General features: G+C 15.9%; 6 protein-coding genes across 6 annotated transcripts; 4 read left to right on the top strand and 2 right to left on the bottom strand.

The window, feature by feature from the left end:
- Positions 1-352: 352 nt before the first annotated feature.
- Positions 353-1203, bottom strand: PRELSG_0416700 (conserved Plasmodium protein, unknown function; the record flags this gene model as incomplete). The annotated part of the gene is made up of 4 exons (XM_028680317.1): positions 353-580; positions 664-797; positions 898-1074; positions 1146-1203. 4 exons carry the CDS (start codon positions 1201-1203, stop codon positions 353-355), a joined length of 597 nt encoding a protein of 198 aa, XP_028531826.1.
- A 733-nt stretch (positions 1204-1936) lies between these two features.
- Positions 1937-4026, top strand: PRELSG_0416600 (conserved Plasmodium protein, unknown function; the record flags this gene model as incomplete). The annotated part of the gene is made up of 6 exons (XM_028680316.1): positions 1937-2913; positions 3052-3145; positions 3251-3346; positions 3438-3606; positions 3701-3861; positions 3955-4026. 6 exons carry the CDS (start codon positions 1937-1939, stop codon positions 4024-4026), a joined length of 1569 nt encoding a protein of 522 aa, XP_028531825.1.
- Positions 4027-4893: 867 nt separating this feature from the next.
- PRELSG_0416500 (conserved Plasmodium protein, unknown function) lies at positions 4894-6240 on the top strand (the record flags this gene model as incomplete). Its single annotated transcript, XM_028680315.1, has 1 exon — positions 4894-6240. The coding sequence occupies one exon, from the start codon at positions 4894-4896 to the stop codon at positions 6238-6240; it is 1347 nt and encodes a 448-aa protein (XP_028531824.1).
- A 541-nt stretch (positions 6241-6781) lies between these two features.
- Positions 6782-7390, bottom strand: PRELSG_0416400 (DNA-directed RNA polymerase II 16 kDa subunit, putative; the record flags this gene model as incomplete). Its single annotated transcript, XM_028680313.1, has 3 exons — positions 6782-7034; positions 7158-7254; positions 7342-7390. 3 exons carry the CDS (start codon positions 7388-7390, stop codon positions 6782-6784), a joined length of 399 nt encoding a protein of 132 aa, XP_028531823.1.
- Positions 7391-9544: 2154 nt separating this feature from the next.
- On the top strand, positions 9545-11392 carry PRELSG_0416300 (conserved Plasmodium protein, unknown function; the record flags this gene model as incomplete). The annotated part of the gene is made up of 1 exon (XM_028680312.1): positions 9545-11392. The coding sequence occupies one exon, from the start codon at positions 9545-9547 to the stop codon at positions 11390-11392; it is 1848 nt and encodes a 615-aa protein (XP_028531822.1).
- Positions 11393-12622: 1230 nt separating this feature from the next.
- Positions 12623-13704, top strand: PRELSG_0416200 (conserved Plasmodium protein, unknown function; the record flags this gene model as incomplete). The annotated part of the gene is made up of 5 exons (XM_028680311.1): positions 12623-12716; positions 12812-12912; positions 13058-13142; positions 13245-13473; positions 13596-13704. The coding sequence occupies 5 exons, from the start codon at positions 12623-12625 to the stop codon at positions 13702-13704; spliced, it is 618 nt and encodes a 205-aa protein (XP_028531821.1).
- Positions 13705-13918: the final 214 nt, after the last annotated feature.

The raw sequence follows: 13918 nt of genomic DNA, 5'->3' as shown, positions 1-13918 counted from the left end.
AGTAATTTTTTATCACTATTTTTTTTTCAATTAGAATATAGAAAAAAAAGGAAATAAAATTTATTTTGTAATACTAAAGCACTTTTGTCTTGCTTTAAATTAATTCAGAAAAAAAAAAATAGAGAGAGAAAAAAAAATAAAATTAAATTAAATAAAGAAATATATACTATTTAAAAAAAATAATACTTTTTTCAGAAAAATGTTATTTACATTTATTGCACATATAAATTTATATAAATAATTTATGATTTTTTATTTACCTAAAAAAAAAAAATTTTAAGGCTCTTTTCAATTAATTTAAATAAAAAATTATAAAAAATATTAAAAAAAAAAAGGTATTAAAGAAAATAGGCTAGTCTATACGATTCCATTGCAATTCTATTTGTTCTTCATTATTTTCATTTATATTAGAAATAGTAAGCATTTGTTTATAAAAAACATTCATTTTTAATTCATTTGGAAATAAAAAGTATCCTTTAAATTGTGGCTTATTTCTAAAATATTTACCAATATATTTTAATTCATTTGATATTAACCATTCTCCACTTATAAAATTCCCTTTACACCATTCTCCAAAATACTAAAAAAAAATGTATATATATATATATTTAATATAAAATATCATTTATTTTATTTTATTCATTTTTTTTTTTTTTTTATAACATATTCTTTTGTTGAAGAAAAATAATAAATTCCCTTTCCATATTTTTTATTATTCTTCCATTCTCCATAATAAAAATCACCATTACGATATTTTTGAAAACCTATTCCTTTTTTTCTACCATTTTCAAAATTTCCTTTTTTTTTAAAATTTCAAAATTTCATTTATTAATTGACCGTTTTCTTATTTTTTTTTCTTTTAATTATATTTTCTCTTTTTTTTTTTTTTTTATTTACCGTAATAAAATTCATGTTCACTCTTTATCAATTTTCCTACACCTGATTTTTTTTCATTCGAAAAAAATCCTTCATACACACTTTTATTTGAATAATAATACTTTCCTTTTTTCTTTTCTCCATTTTCAAAAGTACCAATAAATTTGTCTCCGTTTTTATATTTTACTTTTGCTTCACCTACTTTTTTTATTTTTTTATTTTTTTAATTTTAAATATTTATATAATTTTTACATTTGAAAAAGATATACCTGTGTAATTTAATTCAACACTTTTACATACCTCCTTCTCAGATAAGGATTCTATCATTCTTGTCATTTATAATTTTGTAAGTTTTTTCTTTCTCTTTTTCTCTACATATATATATATATATGTATCAACAGATCTATTTTCCTCTTTTTTTCTTTTTTTATAAATTAAATATTGTAAATATTATATTTAACAGAAAAGTTATTTAAAGCATTATTTATTTTTTCTTTATTAATTATTTAAAAATATATATATGTGCATATAAATAGAGTATTAGTATATATAAATAAATGTGTTTATAAAAATTTGTATTTCTTATATATATAATATATATATTAAAAAAAAAAATAAAGTTATATCTCATTTTTTGTATACTATTATTTTTATTCTTTTCGTGTGCAATAAAAATATTTTCATTTAAAAAAAAAAAAGAAAAAGAAATATGTAAACATTAAGTATTAAAAATTGATTCATAAAATGAGAAAACTAAAAAGACAATATAATTACTAATGATTTATGTAAATGAAAAAAATATGTTATTACATTAAAAGTTTTATTAGCAACAATTATATATATTTAAATATAAATAGAACATTTTATATATATATATATATATATATATATATATAATACCATAGGATTAAAATAGGCAGTGTCTTTTTACAGTATCATAACTCTAAAGATAAAAAAAAATTATATAAAAAAATATAAAAGAAAGATAAATTAAAATTATCATATATTATATTTTCTAATTATATAAATTATAATAGAATATAAAAACTCAATAAATAAGATGTTTTTAAAAAATAAAGAAAAATTGACTAATTCTACGAAGAATGATGAAGAAGAAAACAAAAAAAAGAAAAAAAAAGAAAAAATTAATAGTACCATTAATACAATGGATAATAAGTTAACATCAAAAAAAAAAACAAGTCTAATATATAAAAATAATAAAGATGAAATCTTTTCAGCTAACCGAAGGGATTATCTCAGTAATATTGATAAAACTTTGTTAAAAGAAGATATATCTTGTATTAGTTACGCCTATAAAAATTTAAATGAACAAAAATTTTCAAAAAAAAAAATAAGAAATGTATCAGAAAATGACAAAGTTTTTGGACTTTTATCATTAGAGAAGAAAAAAAAAAATAAGAAAAATGATAATAATTATGATCAAGATAAAAATATTCAATCACTTATTTATGATACATTCATAAATAAAAATTTAAAAATACCTCATAATAATTTATTAGAAAAAAATGATATAATGAAAAAAAAAAAAAAAAAACCTTCATTAAACTTTAATAAAGAAAATATTTTAAATTCATTAGAAGTAAGCAGTAATTTTAATAATTACAAAGTAAAATTTGCAAATGATGCTAAAAAAAATTTAATTGCTAAACAAATAGAAAAAAAATATGTAGATAATTTTGCTGAAGTTAATGAAATAGATAAAGAGGAAAATTTAATATATAATCTTGATGGCAATTTATTTGAGAAAAAGAAAGAAAAGGATATGAAAAGTAATTTTACACAAACTAATTTAAACTATGATGAAGAAGAGTTAAGATGTGTTGCACTTTTTTTTACTAAAAAAATTATTAATGAAGCATTTATTCAAATTACATATGAATATAATTTGAATCAAATTGAAGAAAAAACCAAATTCATTAATTTAAATGATCAAACTAACAAGAAAACATTTACTCATTTAACCGATTCTCAATATAATAACTTAGATATAATGAAAGAGAAAAATAAAATTACAAAGTAAAACTTTTTGAAAGCATTTTAAAACTTTATAATGTATCTATATCTAATATTTTAAATATTTGTATATAATTCTATTTAATGCAATAAATATATTTCCTCTATTATAATAAATATTATTTTCTATTTATATTTTAGTTTTTTACAAATATTTAATAAAATAAATGTTTTTTCAATATCTCGTAACATAATAAATTGCTTAATGAAAGAAAATGTCCCATATATAAAGGAGGTAAAATAAAAAAAAAAAAAAACATATATGAATACATATTATTTTTGTCTAAACATTCATCATTGTAATATATATTTTATTTTGCTATATATATATTTCAAAAAGAAAAATGAATTAAAAAAAAAAAAAGAATTAGAATGGTTCAATGAAGTTAAAAAAAATTTATTAAAAAATACAGTGGCTTTTTTAGCAACAGAAAAAGTATACAAAAAAAAAAAAAAAAAAAAACTAATTTAATATGCCTATAATTATAGTTAATAATTTTCAATTTAAAAACCTTTGTTATATATAGATTGTCTCGTTTATAACTGAAGAATTAATTGAGGATAGCCTATTAAATTTTTGTTTATTTAATGAAAATGATATAAATACAATTAATAAAAATTTAAATAATAAAAAAATATGTGCACATAAACAAAAAAAAATCGAAAAAGGATATATTAATTTTTTACTTTTTAATGGTATAATATATATATATATATATATTATAAATATATATTTTTTCATTTATAATCATTCTTTTTATATTTTTTTTTTTTTTTTATATATATGTAGAAATGGTAAAAATATATATACCAATAAAAATAAAAGAAGATATGAGTTTAAATGATGTCATAAAAAAAATAAAAAATTTTATAAATAATAAATTAGGTTTTTTAAGAAAAGAATATAACCTAAATTTTATATTTATAAAAAATAAAGGAAATCATATAATGGTTTGATGATATGAACTTAATTTAATATTTAATTTAGAAAAAAGAAAAATAATTATACCTTATTATAATTTTTATTTTCTTTTTCTTTGATAGGATATAAAAGAATTATATTCTTGCAAATCAGAAGAGTTTACAATCTATATTGAAAAAAAAAGCAAAAAATAACAGTATTAAATTAATTAGGAAAAACGAAATGAAAAAAAAAAAAATGTATAGATAAATAACCTTTATTGGTAAAAATTGTTAACAATATAATTTTTTAGTTCACCTTTTTTAATTAATTTATTTAAAAAATTACACTTTTAAATGTCTTTTCTATTTATAAAGCTATACGTTCTAAATAAATTTATTACTTTTTTTTTTTTTAAATATTAAAAGAATTAAAAAAAAAAAAATACAAAAACCTTAATTAAAATTGTATTTGTAATTTTTTAAAAGAATAATTCTCCATTTTAAATTCTTAAAAAAGAATTTTTTTTTAGTTAAAATTAAAATGTAGTTAAATAAAGAAGTGTAAATTAATAAAGTAAAAAAAAAAAAGAAATAGGCTTTATTACTACTACTTATATATTACTCGTTACTTTTTATTAAGAAGGCTTATAATAATAAGGGAATAATAAAAATATTGTTTTTAATAATTTAAAAAATAATAATTTTTAAATATAACTTTCTCTCTATATGAAAAAGTATTTATAGAGATATTTTCTTTTTTAGTTGAAATAATATAAAATATGTATAAATATAAAATTTTTCGATTTTGTTTTTTTAAAAAAGAAAAAAAAAAAAATTTTAATAAATTTATTATTTTTCATATAAAAGAAATAAAAAATATACAAAAAAAAAAAAAGAAAAAAAAAAAAATATAAATAAAATTATACATGACTAAAAGCATAAAATAATAAAATTTTCTAACATATTAAAAATTAAAAATAAATAGTAACCTATGAAATCAAATTTGACTATAATTAATAATAAAATTTTAATGATGATATAATTTTTTTCTCTTTTTTTAATAATAATACATTGATTAAAATGAATTTGAATGAAGAGAATTTAATAACAAAAAAAGTAAATCTATTAAGAAGTTTGAGTAGAAATAATAATGTAAAAGGAAATTTTTATAACTATAATAACTTATTAGAAGATATTGAAGAATGTGTTAAAAAAAAAAACGGATATCAACTTAGTGCTATTTTAAAGTTAACAAAATTACCTGTACATATAAATGTAATAGATAATATGAATGAAAATGATTTAAGAAAAAAAATAAAAAAAGTAAATTTTTTAAAAAATTATGAGCAATTAATAGTAGATCATTTTAATATAATAAAAATACTATGTAATAAAAATAGCATTAACTGGGAAATATTATTAAGTAATAGTTGTAAATTTTTATCGACATTTATTGAAATTTATTGTGATAATTTATGGTTACTTCCATATTTACTATCCATTTGTTCCTTTTTAAATAATATAAGCACATTAGCCGATTTTTATAATAATAATAATAATAAAAATGACATTTTTAATGAATATAACGAAGATTTAAATGAGAAAAATAAATATACTATTGAAGTTTTAAATTCTATTAGAGGGAAAATAGGAATAGTAAAAGGAGATGTAGAAAAACATGGAGGATTTGTTATATTAATGTTTCAATCTATTAAATTATGCATGAAATTAAATAATATGCAAATAACATCAAGTTTCTTAAAAATTATAAATTCAACAGATATTAATTACTCTTATATACCTAAGTCCTTTATTGTTTTATTTAAAAATCAATTAGGAAAATTATATTTACAAAAATTAGAATATGAAAAAGCAGAAAAAGAATTTATATGGGCATTTTCTAATTCTAAGAAAAGCCGTATAGAATTTAGAAAAAAAATTTTAGAATCTTTAATTTCTATACGTTTAAATAAAGGAATATATCCACCTAAAAAATTATTAGAAAAGTATAAATTATATATATATATAGATATTGTATATTCTATGAAAAGAGGAAACATTTTTTTATATAATAACGTTATGAAAAACTTTTCAAAATACTTTTTTGATAATGGCTTAAATGAATGTATTGAGCAAATTCATTTTATTGTTAAAAGAAATCTAGTTAAAATCATAGTTGAATGGTGGAATAATCTTATAAAAGACAATGCAAATAAAATATTTAAAGTACCTATAAATTTATTTCATCATATATTCATATGGGCAAAAATTACACAACATCATTATTATTTAGAAACCTTATGTATTATAACTTCTCTTATTTTATTTCGATACATAAATGCTTATATTTCTTATGACAATAATATTTTAGTACTCAGCAAAAATGATCCATTTCCATCATTATCGCAAACAAATAGCAGTAGATAAAGAAAAAAAAAAAAAAAACTATATATATAAGAAATTAAGGTAAAAAAAATAAATATGAAATAAAATATTAAAAAAGAAATATAGAATATCCTATTTAATTTACCATAATGTAATCTAAGTATAATAGAATAAAATTATAAAAGAGAAATAAAAAAAAATTTATATAATTTGAATTTATAGTAATACTAAGTCATTTATTATTTTTTTCTTTCTTTTTTTTTTTTTTTTTTTCTATATATAAATATTTATTATTATTTTAAAAATACATAAATATATTTAAAATTATTTATATTATTTTTTTTTTTTTTTGAAGTAAAAAATTTCGTCCAGAAAAGAAAAGAAAAAAAAAAAAAAAAAAGGCTTATTTTAAAACTTAAAAATGGTCTATTTAAAAGTTTAAAATTTTTATTTCTTTTTATTTTTTAAAAATAATATTTTTTTGTTTATAACATATTATTTATCACTACTATTTAAAAATATTATTGAAGTGAAATAATTATTATTCATTTTTTTTATACTTAATAGTTACATTTTATTAACTTTAAGATACATACATTCTATAACTAATAAGATGTTCTAATATTGAATTTAATGTATCATCATTTATTCGAATTAATGATGGAATAAAATATCTAGCTTCTAATATTGTTTTAGGCAACAAATTAACTAACATCGCAATTTCATATTCATGTAAATCTCCAATTCTTTCTAAATTAGTTCTGATGTCAACAATAGAGCTTCTATTTTTTATTGTTGCAAATTTATTTGCATAATCAAAAGAAGATTTGATTAATCTAATAATAAGTTCATATATAATATTTTGTTTTTATTAATATGTTTTTATAAATGTATGTGTTTTTATTTCATTTTTATTTATTTATTTTTTTTTTTTTTTAATATATTTCTTTTTATTTTACGCTTGAGCTTCTTCATTTCTCTTAGAGGATAATCGAAGTTGATCACCTAAAATTAGTTGTAACTCACATAAATTCAAACACTTACAATTTTTAAATTCTTTAAAAAAAAAATTAAATAAAATAAATTATATTTTTGGATAATTTTCTTAATATATTTTAAAAAGAAAGAAAAAAAAAAAATTACCAGGTCCAAGGTCTAAATTTTTTATATCTCCTTGCATATGATTTGCCATTGAAATAAAAAAAAAAGAAAAAAGTAAAATGTCTAGTTCATATTACTTTAAAAAAAAAAAAAAGAAATAGAAAATATTTAACTAATTCATATTTATTTATATATATATAATGTAAAAAAAAAAGTAATAATATAAAATTTTAATATAATGTAGAATAATAATTTTATACTTAAAATTATAATAAATAATGTAAAATATAATTTATTGAAAATTATAATTTAAAGAAAAATGAGAAATTAAAATTAAAATTAAAATAGTATACATATGTTTTTTTTTAAAAATAAAAAAAAAATAAAGTATATTTTACACTTTTAATATTTAGTTTAAAGCAAAATATAAATTTTTTTTTTTTTCTGAATGGTTAAATTTCATATGAAAAAAAAAAAAAAAATATTAAATAATGTCAAATAATTTATCATATAAATTAAATTATTCAAAACAATAATTAGATTTAGTAGCAAATTAAAAAAAAAAAAAACCTTAAAATTTTTTTTTTTATATATATATGAGAGAAAAAATTTAAGATACTTTACGAATAAACTAGTCATATATCCGTTTTTGTTAAAAAAAAATTAGTTTAATACAAATTATAAAAAAAAGAAATAAAATAATTACAAAATTATAAATAAATTTCTAAAAAGTAACTTTTAATTTAATCATATTTATTTTTTTTTTTTTTTTTTGTATTTACTTCGTTGGAAATGCTTTTCAACTAATATATACATTTAAATTCTTATGATAATTTCTTCAAAATAAAAATCTCAGAAAAACTTTAAGTTTTACATTTAATTATAAAGATGGGATTTATGTAAATTATTAGAATAGATATATTCTTAATATTTTTATTTCATAAAAAGAAAATTTCAAATAATAAATATAATAATAATATAAATAAAAGATATATTAATTTTTTTAATGTTTCTTGTAATATTCTTGAAGGAATACATGTATTCATTTATTATAGTTTCGAAAAAGAGAAAATAAAAAAAAGACACATTATCCTCTTTTGATTTCCTCTCAATAAAAAACATTTTTTAGTATAGGCAATTAAAAAGAAAAAGTTTTAAAATTAACTATTTTCCTGAAAATTTCTTTAAAGAAAAGATACATTGATATAATTTTTTTTCTTTTCTCCTTATATAATTTTACAAGTATATATGAAGACCTATAAATTAAAATTTAATAAATCTCATATAAAGAAAAAAAAATTAGTTTTTAGAAATATGAGAAAATGTAAAATTAAAAAGTTTAAAAAATATATACTTAAAATATTAATTTAAAGGAACATAAAAAAATATACATTTTATATGAAAGGCATATCACTGTAAAAAAAAAAAAAAACTTTTTAAACAAAAATAAAATAAAAATAAAAAAAAATATATATATATATATATGATTCTTATTAATTTTTTTATTTTATAAACACTTTTTTATATCTCAAGAAAAAATAAAAAATATATATTTTTTTCTTATTTATTATTTACATATTATAAGTATATACAATTTTTTTTTAAAAAAATGTTAAAATGTATTAATAATTAAATAGTGTTATTTTTATAGAGAAAAAAAAGGGACGTTAACTTTTATTATAAGGAATAAAAGAAGAAATAAATTAATTTAAAGAAAATAAAAGAAAATGAAATTTAGAAAAATAATATTTATAGAAAATTTTAATTAGTGTATAAGAAAAAACTAACTAAATAAACATAATAATAATAATAAAAGAAATAAATTATAGAATTAAAATTTAAATAAATATTATTTCATTATATGATGATAAATATATTTAAATGGTATTATTATATATAACTGTAATATATATATACTATCTCTATTTTTAATTTTTAAAACTCATCTATTAATATAATTAAGTTTAAAAATATATTAGTCATTTTTTTGATTTATATAAATACATTTACATATTTATATGTGTGTATTTTCTCATGGAAAATATGATTAAAAAAAAAGAATTAGTATTTTTTTTTTTTTTTTAAATAATAAAAATTAGACAATTCAAAAATTAAAAAACATTTAATGATTTAAAAAAAAAAAAAAAAATTGAAAAATATAAAAAAAAAAATTTTAAATAATTCGATATATATATGTAATTATATATTTATTAATTTTATTTTATTCATTTGTCTACAATAAATAATGGGATTTGTAAAAGCAGAGGAATTTATAAATCATTATATGAGAGTAAATAAGGAAATTAAGGAATTATCAAATAGAAAAAATGAAGAATTTAAATTTAATATTTTCATTTTTTATTATAACAATATAGATTCTTTATGTACTGAACATATTTTGCACTTTCATAAAAACTTGAAAAGAGATATTAATATATTTAGTTATGGAGTAGAAAAAAAAGAAGATATAATAAATTTTTTTAAAAAGTATGATGATATATATTCAAAAAATAAAGAATATTACAGAGATTATTTTTTTGAAGTGATATTAATAGGAATTTGTTCTCATATAAATACTGACACAACAATTTATGAGCATATTGAGAATTTTTTTAGTAAAATTTTAAGTAAGAATTATTTAGCTTATTTAAAGTTTTTTGTTATAGATAATAAAAGACCTTTTAATGAAATTTTTGAAAATAATGATAAATGGGAATTAGTACTTAGTGAAAATGAACTAAATGAAATAATGAAAATATATAATAGTAATAAAGACAAACAAAATTATTATTCAAATATTTATGAACATTATAGTATAATAAAAGAAGAATATAAATGTTTATGCTTAATGATATATCCTTTTATACAATGTGTAAGCGAAGATGACTCATCAGCAATAATTTTTATTTCAAGCATTTCCCTAATATCTTATTTAAAAACAGATCAAATAACTTACGAATATTATAATAAAGAAATAAAAAATTTGCATAATGATTCATTAAATATTTCTAGTGGTCATTTTATGTGTTTTGAATCTGAAAGAGGATTATTACCTATGTTATCTTTCATTTCCTTAAACGAATCTTTAGAAATTGATGAAAGAATATATATATACGATCATAAAAATATTAAAAATACATTTAATCAAATTAGAACTATGTGCCATATTGAAATAAAAGAGTTTACTGGAAACTTTAGACAACTTGATCTGAAAAAACAAAATGAAATTTTAGTAAAATTAAAAAACTTTATAAAAATAATAAAACCTATGAATACATTGGGGTGGAAGAGAAGAACATATGTATTATACAATAATGACAGTTTTTATTTTTTAATTATCCTTATTTATATTTATATAAATAGAGCTAAAAAAATGGATACTTATCTCTATAATTGTTTGAAAACCTCTGATTTTTTGCATAATATTTTTAAAGATAGATTAAAACAATCAGAGATTTATGATAAATTAATTGAAAAACATTTACATAGAAATGCAGCAAGTTATTTAAGTATATTAATTAAAAAAATCATTGAAAGTAATAAAAAATCTATTTCTATAACTCCCAATTTAAAAATTTTCTTGGATATATTTCAAACACCAAAAAACTCTTATTGTCATCCTTTTGAATTAAAATTTATTTCTAATATGTTTTCTTCATTCCAATCCTACTGTAACGATAAATATAAAACGTATCACCTAATCGTTTGTCATATTATTGATTCAGATGAAACAATTCTATATGGCTTCACACCTTTAAACAAAAAGGATTACTGGCCTTCAATTTTTTCAAAAATTGTATATACAAATTCAGAGCATATCATATATGACACACTATTTGATGTTAATACAATAAAAATAAGAAAAAATGATTTTAAATTTATATTGGACGAAATAAAAGAAGTATTCAGAGGAATGGTTAAGCATGATCATAAAAAAGAATTAAATGAAAATATTAGTAGTGAAGAAGAATTTTTTGAAGAAGAAGAAGCTGAAATAGAAGAAGATGATAGAGAAGAAGAATTTTTTGGTGATGAACAAATAAATGAACTTGATGAAGAGAAAAATTCAATAAATGATGAAATAAATGAGTAATAACATATAAAAATTTTTCATTTTTATTTTTATTTTATTTTCTTTTTTTTGTTCTTTTTAATACATACAAAAAAAATAAAAAAAAATAAAAAAATAATAAACATTTAAAAATTATTTTTTTGTTAAAATTATATAAAATATATACATATTTTTATTATTTTTATTTAATTTTTTTTTTAATAATACATTGAAATATATAGAGAGATAAATAAAATATTCCTTTAATAGTAGGCATATATATATATATATTGCTATAAATTTTTTTTTATTCTAAACTTCACATATATTTATTTAAAATTATTCATTTTTAATATATAGGAAAATAGAAAAATACGTATGTATATATATATATATATATATCCAACTTAATATTTATCTTTTATATTTTTCTTTTTTTTTTTGTATGTATATGTCATATTTTTTTATACAAAAATACAATATTATATATGCAAGGTGCTTTATTTGTCGATTAAAAAAATTATTTTCAATTTTTTTTCATATTTTTATTTGAAAATATATCATACTTTCATAATAATATAAATTAAAAAAAAAAAATTTTCAAAAAAATCAAAAATTATATTAATTAAAACAATTTGATCCTTAATTTTAAAGCTTGCACACAATTTTATTATATCATTTTTTCTTTAAGTTATCCCATTATTTTTATTAGGAAGCATTAGTTTAAGTTGAATTAAAAATATCTCTCATAAAAATTTATAAGAATAAAAATTTATAGTAAGAAATGATAACATAATTTATTATTTATATATTAAAGTTAAAAAGAAAAAACAGAATATAATTATCTGTATTTTCATTCAAGTAAAACAAAAAATAAAAAAAATTCCATTTATTTTTTTATAAATAATGAATAAATTTTCGTTATAATATTTAACATATATTCTATGAAGAAAATTTTAAGAGATTTTTAAATTTTTTATTTTTGATAATATTTTTGTAGTTTTTTCATTTTAAATATACTTCAAATACTTATTTTATCTTTAGTACAATTTAATTTTTATTTCATTATGTAAGAAGATATGTTTTTATTAATATTAAATTTTATAAGCTCTTAAAATTGGCATCGTATTTTTTCAACTTTTTTTTTTTTGTGTTAAAAATAAATAGAACATAGGAAAATAAAAAAAAATTTCATTTAATTTTTTTTTTTAAATGAATATTTTTTTATAAATTTAATAAGAAATTTTTTTAAGTGAAAATATTTTTTCTTAAATGAACCAAATTCTTAATAGTAACGCAACTATAATTTGTAAAAATATTCCCATTGATATAAATCGTTTTGAAATCACTGAAATATTTAGTAAATGTAGATTTTTTTTAAACTAAAATTAAAAAAAAAAAAGGTAAAATTTTATTTTTATAGTATAAATTTTTCTTTTCTTTTTTTTTCTTTACTTTTAGATGGCCCACTATTAGGTGAAGGTATTTACTTTGGTAAAAAAAAAAGTAGTATATTTTTCATAAAATATGTGCATTTCAAAGACGCAATAAAAGCTTATGAAGTAAAGAAAATAAAAAAAATAAAATTTATTACAATAGAAAAATAATATAATAATTCATTTTTTTTTTTAATTGCCTTTAAAAAGGTTTTTTATTTCATTTTTTTATAATGTATTTCTTTTTTTTTTTTAACTTATTTAAAATTAGAGTCTGAAAGATAAAAAAATATGTGAATATGATTTTAAATTATCATTTAGTAAAAATGATGAGATAAAATACAAAGCTCTTAAAGGTAAAATAAAATTTAACAATTTTTTTTTAGTAAAAATATATATATATATTACTACATTTATTCACTTATTTCATTTTATAAATATACATTTTTAATATATAGGAAATAAAAAAGCTATTATAGAATTAAAAAATATTTATAAAAAAAATGAAGAAAACAAAACTAATGATGATATATCTACTGAAATTATTAATGAATTAAATGAACAGAATAATGAATTGTTAAAAAAAAAGAAGAAAGAAAAGGAAATGGAAAAAAAAAAAGATAAATCTTTCATTTTAAATTTATTGACAAAAACAGATGAAAAACAAGAAAATGAACAAGACATCAAGTATGTAAATTAAATAAAAAAAAAAAATATGCATATTCATTTTGCAGCACAATCATATGATTTAACATATTTATAATTATGTATTATAATTTTTTTTTTTTTTGTTTGTTTTCCTTTTGTAGATTAAAGGAAGAATTAAAAAATTATATAAATCTAAATTGTTTATGTTCGTACGATTTTGATGAAAATAATAAATATGATAATTTTTTGACACCTATATTTCCTAATTAATTTATAATTGAATATAAAAATAAATGTTCTTAAAAATAATAAAAAAGGAAATAAATAAAAATATAAGTATTATTCTTTAAAGCACAATTTGCATTTAGACATAAATATAAAATTAAAAAAAAAAAAAATTAAAATAAAGAGAATACGTTAGTTATATGAATATTACTATAATTAAAAATTATTTACCATTTATAATTTAATTTTTTTTTATTGT

Source organism: Plasmodium relictum (assembly GCF_900005765.1).
Source record: "Plasmodium relictum strain SGS1 genome assembly, chromosome: 4".
Taxonomy (NCBI): domain Eukaryota; phylum Apicomplexa; class Aconoidasida; order Haemosporida; family Plasmodiidae; genus Plasmodium; species Plasmodium relictum.
This window is presented reverse-complemented; position numbering and strand designations above follow the sequence as displayed.